General features: G+C 41.7%; 1 protein-coding gene across 1 annotated transcript in view; it reads left to right on the forward strand.

Annotated features, from left to right (window-relative positions):
• Window positions 1–18,378, forward strand: part of col5a1 (procollagen, type V, alpha 1) — a 73,499-nt gene that overhangs the window by 20,578 nt on the left and 34,543 nt on the right. Inside the window, exons 3-9 of the mRNA XM_005720520.2 lie at window positions 1,152–1,365; window positions 1,708–1,870; window positions 13,455–13,586; window positions 15,528–15,635; window positions 15,748–16,128; window positions 17,220–17,720; window positions 17,822–17,878. Of these exons, the coding sequence (XP_005720577.1) occupies window positions 1,152–1,365; window positions 1,708–1,870; window positions 13,455–13,586; window positions 15,528–15,635; window positions 15,748–16,128; window positions 17,220–17,720; window positions 17,822–17,878 (1,556 nt within the window). The remainder of the gene's footprint in view (window positions 1–1,151; window positions 1,366–1,707; window positions 1,871–13,454; window positions 13,587–15,527; window positions 15,636–15,747; window positions 16,129–17,219; window positions 17,721–17,821; window positions 17,879–18,378) is intronic.

The following is an 18,378-nucleotide window of genomic DNA, read 5'->3' on the forward strand; positions in this document are numbered from 1 at the left end:
TCCTCTTTTTTTCCTCCACATTGTCTGATTGGCTAGTATTACCAAAGTTTCCCCAGTTTAGTTTAGCAGTGTCTTCATATTCTGAATATGGTGGCTGGGTAAGGGGCTTTACCAGCGTAGCCACTGTAGCCACAAACCCTGCCTTTCTTTTCCGGTTGTCTGGAAATCTCTGCTCCACACATGCTAAAGACTGGAGATTACAACTGGAATTCAAGTGGTTTCTTTGCTTATGTTCAGTATAATCCAGATAACAGTGGTGGCTTTAATACACTCTGCTTGCCTCCTGTTCTGAAAGGTCATCTGTGTTCCCAAATGTAGTCAGACCTTAGCACTATCTGGGAAGCAACAGTCTGCACAGACAGTTGGCAAGCTTCCTCCTTTTTGGAGGTCCTAAGAACACCCCACTACAGGAATTTGTCTGGCAGATGTTTTCCACACTGAAGCAAAATGCAGGAACTTGTGAGGCTTCTCAAAGGAGCCGAGCAGACGGAGGCCAACACATCCTCTTTATATATTTTTCTGCGTTTAAATACCACTATACTGCTGGTATTTCCATTTCCAGGCAATGTGTCTTTCATTATTTCTGCTGTAAAAATGTGTTGCTCCTCTCCAGCCCTTCATTGGTGTCTCGGCGTCTGCTAGACCCATCAGCTGTGGCAGAGGAGAGAAGCGGAGAGGAGGAGTTTGAAGGATAGTTTGACGAAGTCTCTGGGGATCACGTGCTTTTGTCATTAATGCTTTTCACTCTGCGCTGCGCTGGAATCGATCCACTTTTTTTCCTCCCGCTAACTTTCGTTTTACCGGCCAACCCGTTCAGATGAATCCTATCCGGTTATATTTTGGGCACTCAAAAATTTCTGGTGTTTCCGTTTGGTGCGCAAAACCAAATCTTTGATTCCACCAATTTAAATGATATTTGTTAGTTTTTGTTCGATTTCCATTAGAAGCATCAGTAAAAAATAACCACACTCCCTTTAGACATCAAAGAACGCAGTCAGTCTCCTAAAATAACACAACGACTACAACCTTGCAAAAGCAAACCTCATACTTCATTCCTCTTACGATGATGAATGGTTACGGCTGCTTATAAGTCTCCAAAAAAAAAAAAAAAGTTTTTCTCTTTCTATCCAACCCACCATTTGTCCTGCCAGGTGATGTCTTCCCTGAGGACTTTTCCATCATGGCCACAGTGAAGCCTAAGAAGGGCAGCCAGTCCTTCCTGTTGTCTCTGTACAATGAACAGGGCATCCAGCAGCTTGGTCTAGAAGTGGGACGCTCTCCAGTCTTCCTGTATGAGGACCACACAGGCAGACCCAGCCCTGAGGACTACCCCCTCTTCAGAGGAGTCAACCTAGCCGACGGAAAGTAAGTGCAGTCTTTCACCTCACTTGTACAAAACACTTAAAAAGCGTGTCAGGCTCTACTTTTAAAACAATTTTAAATCATTCTATTAGAGTGGACCCTCACGATGATGGTAGGCTTTGACAGCAGTTTTGTTTAATTTTAGAAGTTTGGAAGCAACTTTTTGTCACTCTCAACCTTAAGTGTCATTGACTGCGTAACCTCACTACGCTACTAACAACTAGGATTTGAGATTGTATTTCACTTTGGAAGACAGAGATGGATAGATTCGAATTCAAATGGACAAACACAAAAAGAGGCCTGTAATCCAGTAAGTGTGTGAATTGATTGTACCTCCCATTCCAGGTGGCATCGAGTGGCCATCAGCGTGCACAAGCAGACCATCACCCTCATTCTGGACTGTAAAAAGAAGACCACACAGAAGTTACTCCGAAGTCCCCAACCAGTCATTGATACCAAAGGAATTATAGTGTTTGGAACAAGAATACTTGATGAAGAAGTCTTTGAGGTAGGCGTTAAACTCTAACTTTTAATCCGAGCTTTGTATATAGTATAATTTGGCAAATTTGATGGGTCATTTGGGACTGTTTGCTTCATGGACTGCTGGCTTGCCATTTATTCCAGGTTCAAATTAGCTTCAGCTTTTGCTGTTTTCATGTTGAAAGGCTGTATGAAAATGAAAAAACAAAACAAACAAACAGTGCCTTTAAACAGATGATTTAGGCCCATTTCTATATAATCAGACTCGTCCTTTTTAATTACAGCACAGACACATGTGGCTGTGGTGCCAATGGTGGTCATCCCCAGTCCCCAATTCTTTTGAAATACTGCTTGAAATTGGGGACTGCGGGAGAGGCCGCATCCTCTATAGAGATATTTGGCTTGCCCTAGTCCACCAGCATCTGATCCTCCTGCCACCCACTCTTTCACACGCACACAATCGTAAATCAGACTTAATTTAAGGTACCACATATCCCACATCGTCCGCAAAAAAACTTGGTGTCCTGCAGTTCCCTTCTGCTGCCAGCTGTGCTAGATTTGCTTGCTGCTCAGTTCATCCTCTTTTGCTGTTTCAAAGTGTTGCCTTATTGTAGCTAAATCTATAATCAAGCTGTTATAGTTCTCTTTGCGGCTTCACGTCTGGATTCTTTGTTTAAAAGGGCTATGACACTTCGCTTTACAGAGGTTTTTCCACAGGCAGCTACTTGTTTCAGTTATTAGAATAAGAGCTTTATTCCTTCCACCCCTTCTCTTCCGTTTATGCTTAATAAAGATAGAGAGTCAAAAGATGTATGATAATCTGACTGGTGAGAAGAAGCTTTTTGTGCTTTATAATACCTGCAAGTCCCTGATATGGCTCAAAAAGTGTTTGTGCACTATGAATTCATTTGGACAGTTCCTGTAAGAGAGCTTTTGTTGGGTTCCTGTAACAAGTTTTTGTCTGAATATGTGTGTCTCTTAAACCTGACCCCTGTGTTTGTGAGGAACACAGACACACACACAGACACACCAAAATATTCTGAGAGGCACAAAGAATAGTGTTGCCTTTGTCCCTTTGGAGTTGTGCTTGTTTAAAAGAGGGGATTAGTCTGCGAGGCCAAAGCCCTCAATAATAATTAGTAACAGAGGCTGACTGATGTGACTGATCCTTAGCCAGCTGACCTTTAACCTTACTGTTACTCAGCCATATCAGATGAAGAGAAAGAAATATGACATCACTTCCCTAGCCACTGTCGCTAAAGTTTCCCTGAAAGACATGGACAAAATTATAGCCTTGTAAACAAAATCAAGTTTCTAAGTAAGAGACTTATCTGCAAAATGAACTCTACATATGAAGCTTTTTATCCAATGTTGTGGGGAAAATGTGGTTCATGAGGGAAAAAGGGAAGGATGCCAATTTTACTGGAGCACAAATAAAGATATCGTGTCATCTGTTTATATGTCTGCATTCTGTGTTACAGCCATTATTTCCCCTCTTCAGCCTATTAGCTCACAGCTGCCAAAAAGATGACGGCATTTATCCGTTTGTAACTCTGCTCTACTTCTATTATTTGCCCCTAGCATACAAATCAGGAGATCGGGGTGATAGTGGAACAATTAAATCTTAGCCAGCAATTTTAGCGGCGGTAACAGTTCAGTAGTTACCGTGGGAACGGACAGATATTTTGTGGGAGATGTTTAAAGCCCCCCCTGCTGTGCGTCTGCCAGTTAGGAGACAGGACAGGCTCCAGTGCTGCAGAAAATGGAAATTATGCCACATAGTTTCCAAATTATGCTCAGGTTGCACTCCTTTTCCTCTCATTACTCTCTTTGTAGTTTAGTCTGATCCCGTGTTGACTTTTGCCAGAGCTGGTTACCCCCGAGAGCTGGTAAGTGTGAAAACACAAAATAACATATGTGATTTCACTGTCGGACCTTTTACATTAGAGTCTGGGGATTTCCAGGTCAATTTCTTCAGAAAACTGCAAACCTTTATTTTTATTTTTATTTTTTGCACGATACTTAAAAAGAAAACATAATTGCTGGTAATTGCTGATTTATAAGAGATTTAAAAAATGACATACTTAATGGGTCCTAAAGGGAAAGTACAACCCCGAATCACATTTACATATTTTCCTTCTTGCCTGTATTGCCTCTTAATCCATTTCACTTGTTTTGGAGAGAAAAACATGAAGTGAAAAGATTAGGATTTATCACACTGTTAAATCAGAGTGGTTGGTGATTGGTGCTATACTTCTTTTTTTAGTGGAGCCTTTCCTTTGCATACAGTAGTAAGAAGAAAAGCAGTACTTATATGCTTAGGTGGTTTGTGGTTTGGTTTCTGACAAGGTTTTTGTGGTCACAAAGAGACTGTCTGTCCTCTTGCACCACTCTATTTTAGTTGCTTGGTTAAGGGTGCTATGTTTGTATGGAAGCCCGTTTCCGCCACTAATAAAAAAAAAAAAGCTAGTATCCATAACTCGAAATTTCGAGTTATTTTCTCGAAATTTCAACTTATTAACTCGAAATTTCGAGTTAAATTTCGAGTTAGCTTTGCCAATCAAAAATATACACCTGGAAGCATATGGCGCAGAGGAACGCGCACTCAAAAACGGATCCCAACAAATTGGCGCTTTCGCGAGTACGTTTGCTGATAGTAACACCATGTGATTCAGCTAATAACACAGGGATTTCATCATTTGTGAAGCCAGGCTGAAAACACTCAGCAATCTGTGCATTCACGACTGGATGTAATACCGGTAGCTTAGCTGTAGCATTTGTAGCTGAGGGCTTCAGCTTCCGGGTAACGAGGAAATGACGTCATTCATGTAGATTACGGATTGGCAGCGCAAACTCAAAATTGCGAGTTGCTTTTCTCAAAATTTTGAGTTAATAAATCGAAATTTTGAGTTATGGATCCTTTTTTTTTTTAGTGGCGGAAACGGGCTTCCATAGTGTTTGCGCTTGTGCCAATAAAAAGTGTGAAGGGAATTAAAAAGATTTTTAGGTGTGCAAGTAAGCAAACTTTTTTTGGAACCAGGTACAGTAATCGGTGCTGTTGCAAACTAATTGTAATCTTTTGTTTTTTCCCTTTTTCTCTATGATTGTTGTTTGAATGCTATCAATTGCCGCCATTATTCAGTATAAGCTGCTTTATATCATAGGTTAAAGACCCTACAATATTAATGGGAAAACCCTAACAATCACATGACCCTCCTATGAGCAAGCACTTGGCAACAGTGAGAAGGAAAAACTCTCTTTTAACAGGAAGAAACCTCCTGGAGAACCAGGCTCAGGGAGGGCCGGCCATGTGTGAAATATCTTCTTGAAGTTTTCACTTGTTTTGAGATGATGACCATGGATCAGTAGAGCTACTCCTCATACACTGAAATGCGGAAGTGCAAGCATAAAGTTATGTGTGTGTTTAAAGCAGATTTAATGTAAAATGAATGTAATAAAAATGACTACACTCATTTTATCCATTAATTTGAAAGCAAGTCAAAGATCGCCTTGATTGTTGAAATATTGGTTACGCTGACCAGTGTCACCCCTGAGATCATCATTTTGTGGTTTAAATCTGCTTAAGAGTGCTTTCCACAGCTACGGTCTTCTCATTAGGATTAACAGTTCTTTGATTCAATGAACAAACTCCCTGAAACAGCAAATGAGAGTGTAGCCTGTGTAGCATTTAGCTTGGTTGACATAGCTAGCTAACATGAAGTCTTTTAGAAAGTTGTTTACTCTCATACCCTTACATTCTCTTCCTCATATTTTTTAATTTCGATTAAACCTTCACTTATTTTCTGTTATATGTTTAGCTCCGGAAAATATTCACACAAGAGTTAAAGCAAGGTGCCGTTTTATGTTTGGGAATGCAACCTGGAATGCTGACCCCTGCTGGTCTTTGCAAAATCTACACAAAAGTGGTAGACTGGTCATTCTAAGAGAATAAGCGTGTCATCAACCAACATTAGATTAAGGTGTTTTGAAAACTATCAAATTAACATTAGCATAACAAAATGCAATATAAAGAGTAGCTAAATCACCTTAAAGGGTACTTCTCTGACAGATATACCTGTGGGTACAGATTAGATATTATTGTTTCTCTGTTTGGATGTATTTCTAGTGTCTCTTTATCTCTGCATGAAAGACTCCAGATTCTAAATGTACCCCTGATTTCCTTGTTCAATGTTGTTTCAAACTGAGTTTGCCAAGAACAATCAGAGATAATTTAATACCCATCCCTTAGTTGTAAGTAGCATTCAGTGAAATGGCGACCTGTGGTTGGTCTGAGGTAACCTAAGTGGGACAGATGAACCACTTGGCCCCACTCAGAGTTAATCCACAGGGGAAAGCGGTTGAATTGAAGCAACTGAGGTGGAGATGTGCAAACACAGCACTTCTTGTCTGGCCAAAAGCACAGACAGCAGCTTCCATGAATGTAGACAATGATATGGTGGAGTCTTTATCACAGAAAGATATATTCGGCCTGTTCGACAGTTATAGGGGAAGACATCAGAGGGAAGTTTTGAGTGTACAGAAAACAAAATAATGTTCTGAAATGAGAAGGGCTGGAGGAGAGGGGGAGGTCAGAACAGGAGGTGTGGGTACAGGAGCCAAAAATGTTGGGTCATTCGCTGGAAAGAATGAGGAGTTCTCTCCCCAGCTGATGTCAGTCTTGGAACAGGAGCCGCACCACATGACATCATCCAGAGGTTTCCTTGGTATCCGCTGATAGGCTGTCCCAAGAGCGAATGGGAGGGTGAGTGATAAGTTTGGTAGGATAGGTAACAAAACAGAAGATGATTACGCTTTAGATATACAGAAATAAAGGATTAATGATGAAATGAATAGGGAGGGTTAAAAGTAATAGGGTAAGACTAAGGGAGCAGGGGAATGGGTCTGGAAGCCTTCAGTCGGAGTGGAAAGAAGCAAGTTGCGGGGCCCCTGTAGAGCAGAAAGAGCCAGGAAAAACTAATAAAAAATGCAACACATGAGCTTGATGCTCATAATGAGCTTTAATATTGTCATGGCCTGATGGGTTTTTACACATCCTGTTTTCCCATCTTCACCTCAGGACTTTCCTCCATTTTTTCCCGCCAACATCTTTATTGTTCACATGTTTCAGTCATCTAAGGTAAAGATTTGACAGAATGAGTGATATTTGCAGCAGACTTTGCAATCTCCCAATACACTTTGAACCCTTTGTCACTCAGTTTTCATTGGTCGGTTTGAGTGACTTTGCCAGACCTTGGCTTGGCTCCTGTGTTATAAATTTTTTTCTCAGTTAATAGTTTCAGTAGCTGTAGTAAAAGCATTTCAGTTTGTGGCTCTACTGTTAAAAATGTACGTGACCTCAGATTTCCATTGGGTGTCAGAAAGCAGTAGCAGTTTGTTCAGTTTTTCTAATGCGTGGATAATGGCCTCTCTTCTTTTGCCCCATTAGAGGAGGCCAAGAAATTTGATGCCCTGCTTGGGTCTCCATGACTGCTTTGTATAAAAAAAACAATAAGTGGAAATTTAGGTTCTTCCACAAAGAAAAGAAAGGGGGGGAAAGGAGATCCGGCTTCAAGTGGACAATAAAAGTGGTACACATAGTAATTAATCAAAGCATTACAAAAGTGTGTCTCTCATTTACACTGCTCATATATTATACAGGACTTCCTAATGTTATAGAAACTTAAAAAAAAAAGTAGCCCCAATCTTATGTGTGTATGCATTTCCCCCCCTACTCAATATAATTCACTAGTATAGTGTGTGCTGGGTCATTTTTTCTGTTAGGTTGACTGTAACACAGTAAGAATTTAATGCAGAGTTTCGCCCGGGGCTGTCTTTGCTCTACAGAACTCCAAATGAGGGATGAGGGATTGTACGGCGTATCTCACCATGTGATCCAAGGACCAGTGTTTCTGGATAGATCATCTCAAATGATCTCAAGGTCTCAAATAACCCTGAATTGCAATGTAGGGAGCCCTCAAATCCCCTGTTCAGAAGTGTGATGGCAAATTAGCCCTTGAGCGCAGACACTGAGAAGGCCACAAACATGGCTGATCAACATATAGCTCAGAGAAAGTTCTGTAACTACATTCCTAAATCCAATTCACTCATCTTACACTCTGCTTTCTGAATTCAAATGCATTCTGCCACAGTATAAATCCTTAATCCAAAGACGCCATGATGTTCAGTTTATATTGAAACTATTTCTATGAGATGCTGACTGATCATCATGATCATTTACAAGTCAGAAGCTAGTGGCGCTGTCAGTCTTTTTTTTTACATTTACATCTTTGTAATGGCATTTCAGTTCAATTAGATTAAATTTTATTTATATAGCGCCAAATCACACCAAAAGTCACTGCAAGGTACTTTATACTGTAAGTAAAGACCCTGGAATAATACAGAGAAATCCCCAACAATCAGATGACCCCCTATGAGCGCACACTTGGTGACAGTGGGAAAGGAGAAACTCTCTTTTAACAGGAAGAAACCTCCAGCAAAACCTCTTTTTGTTTTCTGTCAGTCTGCCCCAGGGCAGCTGTGGCTACAACTGTAGCTTGCCTCCACCAGTGTATGAATGTGAGAGTGAATGAATAGTGGTATTGTAAAGCGCTTTGGGTGCCTAGAAAAGCGCTATATAAATCCAATCCATTATTATTATTATTATTATTGTTTAAACTTTCCCAGATGTAACCAGTTGCGGCAGATGCAACCAGTTTGGGTGAGGGGTGGGCATAAATGGAGAGGGCACATATATCATGCAAACTCCAGTGAAATGCAATGCAATGCACAAAACCCAGCCCCTAAATATATGATAAAGTTTAATCAGCACTTGAAAAAAGTTCCAGCAGAAAGCTTTAGCTAATAAAGAACTCAGTGTATGATGCTGAAAGTCCTTACTGAAAGTTTAATTTACCCAATCACACAAGTACTTATATACCTAACATTACACTATGATGGCAACTGTGGATTGAACCACCAACCTTCTAATTAGTAGACAACTGTACTCCTTAAGCCACAGCTGTCTTTGCCTTTACTGTGGAAAAGGGTTGTGGTTAGTGATATAACTTTAAACCCCAAGTATATGGACCTGGATCCTAGTAGCCACTTGCTCCACATACTTATGTCTTCACGTGCTTCTTTGCATTATCTTGTCCAAGGTATACATCCTGCTTCACTGAAAAAGCACACTACTCTGTACATTCTAGGCCAGACATCACTATCCTTGGGATAGATGGAATTTCCACGGATAATTAAGATTTTCCTTAACTCATGTCAAAAGTTGATATTTCACTCCCTTTTTTTCTCCATGTTATTCCTTTACTGTGTCAGCAAACCGTGAAGTGTGCCCTCAGCACTTTTTAATGTAGATTTCAGCAAATGCCCAAGCCAAACGCCCTCCTAGGTGAGTGAAGCGGTTTCAGCTTTCCCAAAAGAACAGGAAATGGGAATATGCCTTCCCGCAGTCCATAGAGATGTGGGATTAAAGTCATATGTGTAGTGAGTGTCGCAGGGGCTGGGAAACTAAGGGTTAGAGTGACACGGGACATCCAGCGGGAATCAAAAAACTGGGCAGCGACAATGAGATGGGGGAATGGTTACTGTAGGGGGCTGTGTTGTGGATAAGTGGGGCCGGCAGACAGACATGTTGCTGTTGGCAGCAGCTCTGAGGACTGAGATTGGACTAGAGTCTGGAGGGGAAAGTGGATGAAAATTCAATTGATGTCTGACGACGGTTTACATTTATGCATTTTGCTTTAGTTTTCTGCACGTGCGTGTGTCTACACATATACTTCTATACCTACATGTGTGTGGTTATGTGACTTTCTATGCATGTGTCCTTTCTGATTTATTTCCCCTACGCAGCGAGCTGACCTCTGCAGCTTGTTGTTTGGTTTTTGTGGTCAGGTTGGACAATGCCCAGACGCTGGGGCTACATGTGAGTGCGCCGGTGTGGGCTGGCAGTGACACCAACGCTTGGCTCGGAGCTCGGGGGTGACTGTGTAAATATGTTGGGAAAGTAGCGCTCCTTAAACTGCAGCAAGACCTCCAAGAGTTACATTCTGCTCTTTGGGGGCCACCTACTCATTTTCCTATGCTGACATCTGATCATAAAAATGATGAAAACTCACCTAGAGTTTTTCTTCTTTTGACTGCTGCCTTTGTCTCCTGTGAGGTTTAGAAGGTAAAAAGAACCATTATCAGATGTCCCCGTGGATATGTGAACATAATGAGCGTTGGTTGGTTCAGCGTTGCTGTGTATTTCGTGGTACGCTGCTCTAAGCTCGAGAAGGTGCAGATTTCATGGGACACAGTGCCTGCCCCTCCACCAGCAGGGCGGGGGGAGTTGCCTTAGGCCCTTCCTCTAATCAAAATGCACCTCTTTTGGTCTATGCTCACCTAATGCTTTAAGTATGTCTCTGTGTGTGCAAGTAAAATGAAAAAGACGGAAGAAGAATATGTGTGCATTGGTAACTGTCCACTTTTAACCTCCAAACGTAGCCACGTTTACTCCCGTTCATTATGCGATGTGATGATTTTGAAATGTCACCAATATTGATTTTCGTCCTATCCATCGCATTTTGTAATTCAGAAGACGGAACACAATGAACTTGGTCCACCCTGCATGATTGTGGGTCAGATACAAATGGAGACAGATGTTTGGCATTGTGATCACCAGAGCACTCTCCTGCCCCCATCTGGACACAAGCAGAAAAATCTAGCAGTGTTGTGTTTCGGGAAAAAAGAAAAAAAAAGAAAATAGGGTGAGCTGGGGAATAAAAGCTTAAAAGACTGTGTGATATTTTATTTAGGAAAACTCTGAAAAGATGAATTTTTCAGTGGCATTGATCTGTACGGATTTGCTCCCATTCCGCATTCTTGCCGCGAGCTGTGGCCTTGCGCTCTTAACATGTTATGTGCGTGCAGGTGTCTTTCAGCGTGAATCGTGTCCAAGTGAGGCTGGCTGTCGCTCACAGCCACAGGCGATGGCTTTAACACCAGAGCTCGACATCAGGCGAGCTCTGGCGAGGAGCAGAGTCGTATTTCAGCGGAGTCTGGGGAGATGCTGACAACTGCAGCCCTGTTATTGTCTGAGAACTCTGCCTTAAGCACTGCTCTGATGTGCCACATGATGCTCCAGAGTGAAAAATATCACTGTCCCTCCTCTAACAGGAGAGCTGATTGCATGTGTTCTATGGTTTCACCCAGCGTTTGGGTGTTATGCAATAATACCAGGGTTTTTTGGTTGTTTTTTTTTAACCCTTTGTCTCGGATGTCAATCACCTCATTTCTCGGGGTCACATATCGGCTCCTTGTGATGTGACTCGTGAGGTGAAGAATAATCTATAATGTCCTGTTAACCAATCAGCCTTATTACACGCTGAATGTCTGACTCTGCAGTTGCACTGCCGTTTCCCCTCGTCAAAATTATGGTGACACAGCCCAACCCATTTGCACTAATGGAGTAAATTCCTCATGCTCTAATGGGTTGCTGGACTAAGCTGGGCATTCAGGGCCAGAATTCAAAATGAGAAATTTAAGCATCAGCATACGTCTGCGGTATAGTATAGGGAACATTTAGCTCCTCCCCTCTAACTGTAAAATAGTAGCTTATGCAACATTTGGCTTCAGAATCCGTGGAGTGACTTGTGGTGAAAAGAGGCTCAAAGACAGGAAATCAGAACCAGCTTTAGTGGTTGCCATGCCGCCTCGAGACTTCGACAGTAGTTTTACTGTGAAGGTGTGCAGCTTTCAATGTCGGTGTAGAAAACAAAACACACAAGAAAGCGGTGGACTTACTATTATCATATGCCTGGCAATTGAGGCTAAAAGTTAAAGGAGGTCTTATACAGATATGCAACTCATAAAACAGCTGAAGTCATAGTGAGAGCCTCATTATAAACTCTAGTGGAGGTTGATGGATGTCAGCCTTTTTTTTACTTCTATCCCCAGCAGGGCCTGTGCAACAGTATACTTTTCTACCTAGGCAAGCAAGGACCTCTTTCTTTCTTCTTTCTGTGTACATGTCACAGATCATTAAGCGCCTTCTGCCATGGTGCTCTACGTGCTGTGAGGATGTGCTAATTAAAGCTTTGGTGTATGATTAATAGTCTCGTCTTGGAAAACTTAGGTTCATGCAATACCACTTGTGGCCATAATGTACCCTGACATTCCTTTGGCTGCTGTGGGAGATGGAGGGGGGAAAAAAGAAAACAGAGAAGTGCAAGAATGGCATGTGAATAGGAAAGCGGTGCAATGCTCCAAATGGAGGGGGCTATTTTGCTGTAGAGTGGGTTTATTTCTTATTGAGTGTGACCTCATTTCAAACACTGAATCCCCATCGTCCCCTGTCAGCGCAGCTGCGGCACACTGCTCCGCTGAAATAAGAGGGGGCATTGCGCTACAGTGATACCAAGTCTACCCTCCTGTAGATTGTGGCTTCAGAGGTGGCCATAGCTGGGAGTGCTATGTAATGGCTCCTCTAGTCCTTCTGTTTTGGAGGAAGAGACTGATTTCCCTGCATCCACTATAAAGTCCAGCTATAACATAAACCAAGGATGGAGCAGGAAACAACTTCTAGTGAAGTGTTTTGCAAGGGTTATTAAAGGATCTGAGGCAAGGGGTACTGAGTGGTATGTTCAAGCAAAGCAGTGGGATTGGTGCACTTCATTGAACTCTCACTGGTTAGACCACAAATGCAATCCATTTATGCATGTCAGTAAAGAAAGCTCATTTCAGCTGGAAAGACATGTTGAGGGTTTTTTCTTTTTCAACTTTTGGCAATTGAACATAATTAAAAACACTTCATCCTCCGTGGCGGTCCGTTCCCATAGCTGCGTCGCTTCACGATCCTCCTGCCTCCTGGAAATATATTTGTTTCAGCTACGCTGACATCGTGTTTGATTGATGTGGAATGACATCACTGAATTTGGAATTGCGACCAGGACATGTTTGGATAAATGCAATACAAGGTTTTGGTGCCATATGAATTCTTTTCAGAAACATGTGGGAAGCACACCCAGCTCCCTATGTAGCCTGGGGATCCTTCTGAGCCTTTCTCTCCCTTGTTCTCTCTCAGTAATTTTCTAGCAGCCTTCTCTGTTCTGTCTCTATTTTAACTTCTCTCTGTCTTAAATCTCTCTTCCTCTTCTTCTGTTCCACAACTGCATGTCCACTCAGTGTATACATAGATATACACAGAGCTCTTATCTCTTCTGATCTAGTCCTAGCTGCAGGTCTGCTCATGCACATGCCTTACACAATCAGTTTGAAGGTAAAATCACTTACAATTCACACAGACTGAGGTCAGGCTTACATGTTGTGCTCCAAACATTTGATCTTGTTTATTGTGTTGCTGTAACTCTGTTCGCCTGACACTCTTAACTCTGATGCAAAATGGCATTCTTGGACCCTTGACAACGTTCTTCATCATTTAGTCACCCTGAGATTCCCCTGGCTTGACCTAGTTTCTTGACTGCCTGTTCTGCAGCAATGTCACATTTGCAGTGTAGATGCTTTCCCTTTTTCACCTCACAGGTCACACAGTGTCAGGCATTGCTTCTGTCATTTTCATTTGTTTACTTATTAGCATGCATGTATGTTTGGGTTTCTAGGGAGACATCCAGCAGCTAATGATTGTAGCAGACCATCGTGCTGCCTATGACTACTGTGAGCACTACAGCCCTGATTGTGAAGTGCCATCCCCTGACCAGCCACAGAACCAGGACCCCGGCACAGACAACACTGTGAGTAACATTACTTTTCTGCTTTTCAAATCATCTCTGGCTCCATGTTTTATTCTGGCACTCCTCTAAATTATTTTTTTGTGGTTGGCTGGAAGAACAACCAGCAGATTCTGATCCTGTGATCCAAGCCTATGAGCAGCAGTGTGCTTTGTAAGGAGCTGGGATAAACAGTGTGTTTAGAGCTCAGTATGTGAAAACGAGAATTTTAAAACAAATTCTAAAACCTACTGGAAGCCAGTGTAAAGAATATAAAATGGGAGTGATGCTTGCTCGATTGTGGGAACCCGTTAATAATCTGGCCGCAGCATTCTTTATTGCTTGAAGACGTGAAAGAGATCATTTATCTAAGCCAGTAAGCAAAGCATTACAATAATCTAAGGACGATGAAAAAAATGCATGAATAATTTTCTCCAGTTCCAAAAGAGACCATAAGTTGCAATTTAGAAATGTTCCTTAAATGAGAATAGCAGGAACAAGACATGAATTTTACATGTGAGTTGAAACCTAGAGAGGATTCAAATATTACACCAAGGTTTGTAGCACTGACTGATGTGAACAAAATGAAGTAAGAGCCCGACTGATTTGAGAATATAAATCACAAGGAGATATAATCATGTCTTAGTCTTGTTGACATTTAAAATAAGGTAATTATTAAAGAGCCAACCAATAAACCATGGACTAAGGTGAGCAGCCTGCACAGCTGGTGAGGCTTAAAAGACATATGTAGGTGAGCATCATTGTCATAGAAAAATCTTGAATGGTGCTTGAATTGTGATAGCAAAAGAAAGGATGTAGAAAAAAAATAGTAAAAAAATAGTAATGTACCCAGTACTGAACCTTGTGGAACCCCACAGCTTAACGAAGCAGTGTTAGAAGAGAAAATGCTCGTCCATGAGAAAGAAAGAAATGTAATGCAGAGCCAGAGATAACAATGATGTGGTTTTTGTAATTTTGCCTCTGTACAATCCCACAATGTATTTTAAAGCCAGTAATCAGTAAAATGTGCGAAAGTCTAGAACTGCTGGATGTCAACAAACGCTGTGTTTCCCATGAAGATGTTAGTGTACAAAAAGCTATGCATCTAATTATACATAAATGACAAAAAAAATCACAGGTTTCGTCCAAGTTTTTTTTTTACTTGTTAACCAGTGCACAAGTGTAAGTGCAGCTTTGTAGGCTACCGCTTACTAGAAGCAGTTTTTGTAGATTCTTTACATACAGAATGAAACTACACATTATAGAATCCAACAAAAGAACCACTTAGTATTTTCTTGCTGGTCTTACTCATGGAAATGATTAAACCATAATTGTCTCTAATACTCAAATCAGATCTTTGCTGGATCCTGTGCTGAAAAGAGCCTCTTGGCATTGTGTAAGAAACCTGCAATGTGCCAGAGGAAAAGTGCTGACTGGGAAGAACCAAGTTATCAGTCTATGCATTTACTTAATCATGTTTAGGAATGATGTGGTGCCTGCCTAAGCTTGCATTCATGCACCGTGTCATTTTTCCCACTGAATACCAATATACTCAGTGTGTGCTAATTAACGGGATGTCAAAGAAGTGTTACAGGATGAACAGGAAGCTCTTCCTTTTGACTTTTTGATTTGCCCAGGGCCCTGTTTGTTACACAAAATCTTGCCCCTCTGTTTTCCTTTTTTCTAAAGATAGGTGCTGGAGTCATTAGGAAAACTATGTAAGAGCAATGTGTCATTCAGTCATAGCAGTTTACAACAGGCAGATACAGTGTGAGCTTTCCACAAGGAGGAGGAACTCCTGTGTGCTTCTGATCGATGGTCGACCGGTTGTACAAACATCAGCCAGCCAGAGGCAATAGCGCAGTGCAACATATTTAAAAATCATGTTGCTAATAATTGATTGCCAATCTTTCCCTCTCAGTCATACACTCTCTTAATGCTGGTGGAATGTTTTTCTCCCTTTAGAAGAAAGCGGAGGACAGCTACTATTATGAATACCCTTACTACGATGATTTGGAAAAGCCTTATGACTCAACTCTTGATTCTGAGACAACTGAGACAACCACAAAAGAGGTACCATTTCATGTTGGCTCTAAATGCCCGCATCTTATACATAACTGTATTGTTTCTATGTTACTACAGTAAAGCATCCAATGCCAACGTCCCCCTCCAAATATCTTTACAGGAGACAGAAGGGGACAGTCTGATCACAGGGGGTGAGATTTTGAAAGGCAGTTCGACTGGCACCGACTGGACCTCCATCTCCACCGGCTCATCCTCTCGCTCATCCAGCAGCTCTTCAAGTACTGATACTGGAGGAGGAGAAGATGATTACGCATTGGGGGTCACGTACGGCACCTATGAGGGCTATGACGACTACTATGACTCCACGTCTTCACCTGGTGGCGTTGATACCTCTCGAAGTGTCACCATCACCGGCATCGGCACTGGGGGCGAGCTGGACCTGGGAGCAGGGGGAAGGGTTGATTTGAATGCCGGGACTGGAACGAGGGTCATCACCACTGGTGAAAGGACTACAGTCACAATCTCCAGCAACAAAACATCAGTAGGTGGACATTAATCATGGGAGTTAATTGTTGCCAGCATTACTGCACACCTTTATGAATGGTATTGTACTTTGTATATATTCATTTTATTTTCTTTGTTCTTTTAAAAAAACTTTAAGAAGTTTGTAGCACAGGCAAAGTCAGACAAAGGTAGGGTGACAGAATACACAAACATGTATGTAGGAATAGGTCATAGATAATAACTACTGATTTGTGAATAATGGGACATAAATATAAATTGGGCTTATTATGTAATATTATATTACAGTTAATTTCTAACTAACTAGGCGGCTCATTCTCATTCAGTTGACATAAAACCTTTTTGGGGCCTTCTTGAAAGAAATGTAAAGAATGTAAAAATAAGGTCAGAGGTCAAATGTGACTAGATAGATAGTAAAGTCTACAATAAATAAACAAAAAAGTTAATGTAAAAGTGCACAGGTGCCTAGTAAGGGTCTGAGAAAATGTACATGTGCAACAGTGATTAAAAACAAAGAAAAGTAAAAATGAAGCATAGATTGGATGCAAACTATAGTGTGATGTTTAGAATCTCCATGTACCAGTATCATTTCCTACATGCTGCCAATACAAATGAAGGCAGTAGAATTTAAAGCATAGTTTTAAAGATAAAAGATGTTTCATGAAAGTTTGACCTTATTTGACCTTGACTTGAGATTCAAAGTTAAGTGATATTTATGTGTGTAAACAATAGCAGTAAGAAACATGGTTTTAAATAGCTCTATGTAGCATTATTATCAGCATTAAATCTATTGACCTTGAAGGATAGGTCAGAGGTCAAACTTGTCATGATATTTTAAATCTCTATCCGATACTTTTATACGCTGACACACCACAATGGTAAGTCAATTATAATTAGATTGTCAAATCAATACGTTTATCTTGAAAATGTTGGTGGATGTAGGCCCAATGTTAATGGATTGTTAACACCACCCCACTCTACACCCCTACAAAATTTGATCAGGATTCATTCAAAACTTTTCGAGCGATCATGTTTATGGATGGAATGGTATTCAAAAGGCCACATTGCCAGTTATCCTCAATTATTCTGTCCTGTTAATTGTTCCAACAGGCAGGAGCCTCCCACGATGACTACGGATCCTACGGATATGACGACTATGACTTTGACAGGACCCACACCATTGATGGAGATGGCAGCAGCAGCAGCAGTACAATAAACATTGGAGGTGGAGGCAGCAGCAGCAGCAGTACTCTGAACATTGGAGGTGGAGGCAGCAGCAGCAGCAGTACTCTGAACATTGGAGGTGGAGGCAGCAGCAGCAGCAGTACTCTGAACATTGGAGGTGGTGGTAGCAGCAGCAGCAGTTCCACCATCACTCTCGGGGGTGGAGGAAGTTCCGTGTCAGTGGGAGGCGGCTCAGCCAGCGCAGGCACCGGAAACCGAGGGTCCATCGCCACCGGCACTGGCCTGGATGTGGATGCCTATGATTACACGGAAGGGTTCAATCAGGAGGACCTGAAAAACTATGACGGAGAGCTAGATGAAACCTACGATTACGGCACAGAGCTGCCTAACATAGGGCTGCCCGCTAACACTCAGGATTATGGGCAGGTGAAATTAAACAGGATACACTGCAGAATAAAAATAAATCATAAAGGTGATGAAGATAAGTGAGGGTGGGCTGACTTTGTTTTTGTGTCTGTGCTGTGTAGGGTTACGGAGCTCATGGTGAGAAAGGACAGAAGGGAGAGCCTGCTGTTATTGAGCCTGTGAGTATGACTGTTTGAACAACATACACAAGCAGCAGACGAAGGCTCCGTTTGGGCTCATGGGGAGGACATATGTGTAATCCACATCTAAACACAAACTATCCCTTACTTCCTGAATAAGGCTCGATAAGCCACACAAGCTCACCACAGTCATCTGTTAGCATCCTCGGACGAGGCCTTGCTCCTGGCTGTTCATCGTGGCTAAAGCATAAACATTTGTTGTAGAGCCATGCGGCAATTATTAATAAGCTCTACACACGGTGTAGGGAGCGTGTAATCACAAGGGAAGTAAAACCAGGAAGAACAATAGGAAGTATGAAAGGAATTGTTCAATTAAAAAACCTAAAACAGACACTCATATATATATATGCAGGTAACACTGTGAAAATCTCTTCCTATATGGATATATATGCCACAAAAGGTTTGCATGTATCTAATACAGCACCAGCTGTTTTACTTCAAACAGAAGTCATGGAGCTCCACCAGGCATACCTGCCTCT

The sequence above is a fragment of the Pundamilia nyererei genome, unplaced genomic scaffold, assembly GCF_000239375.1.
Source record: "Pundamilia nyererei isolate P.nyererei 1_Seehausen unplaced genomic scaffold, PunNye1.0 scaffold00002, whole genome shotgun sequence".
Lineage (NCBI taxonomy): Eukaryota > Metazoa > Chordata > Actinopteri > Cichliformes > Cichlidae > Pundamilia > Pundamilia nyererei.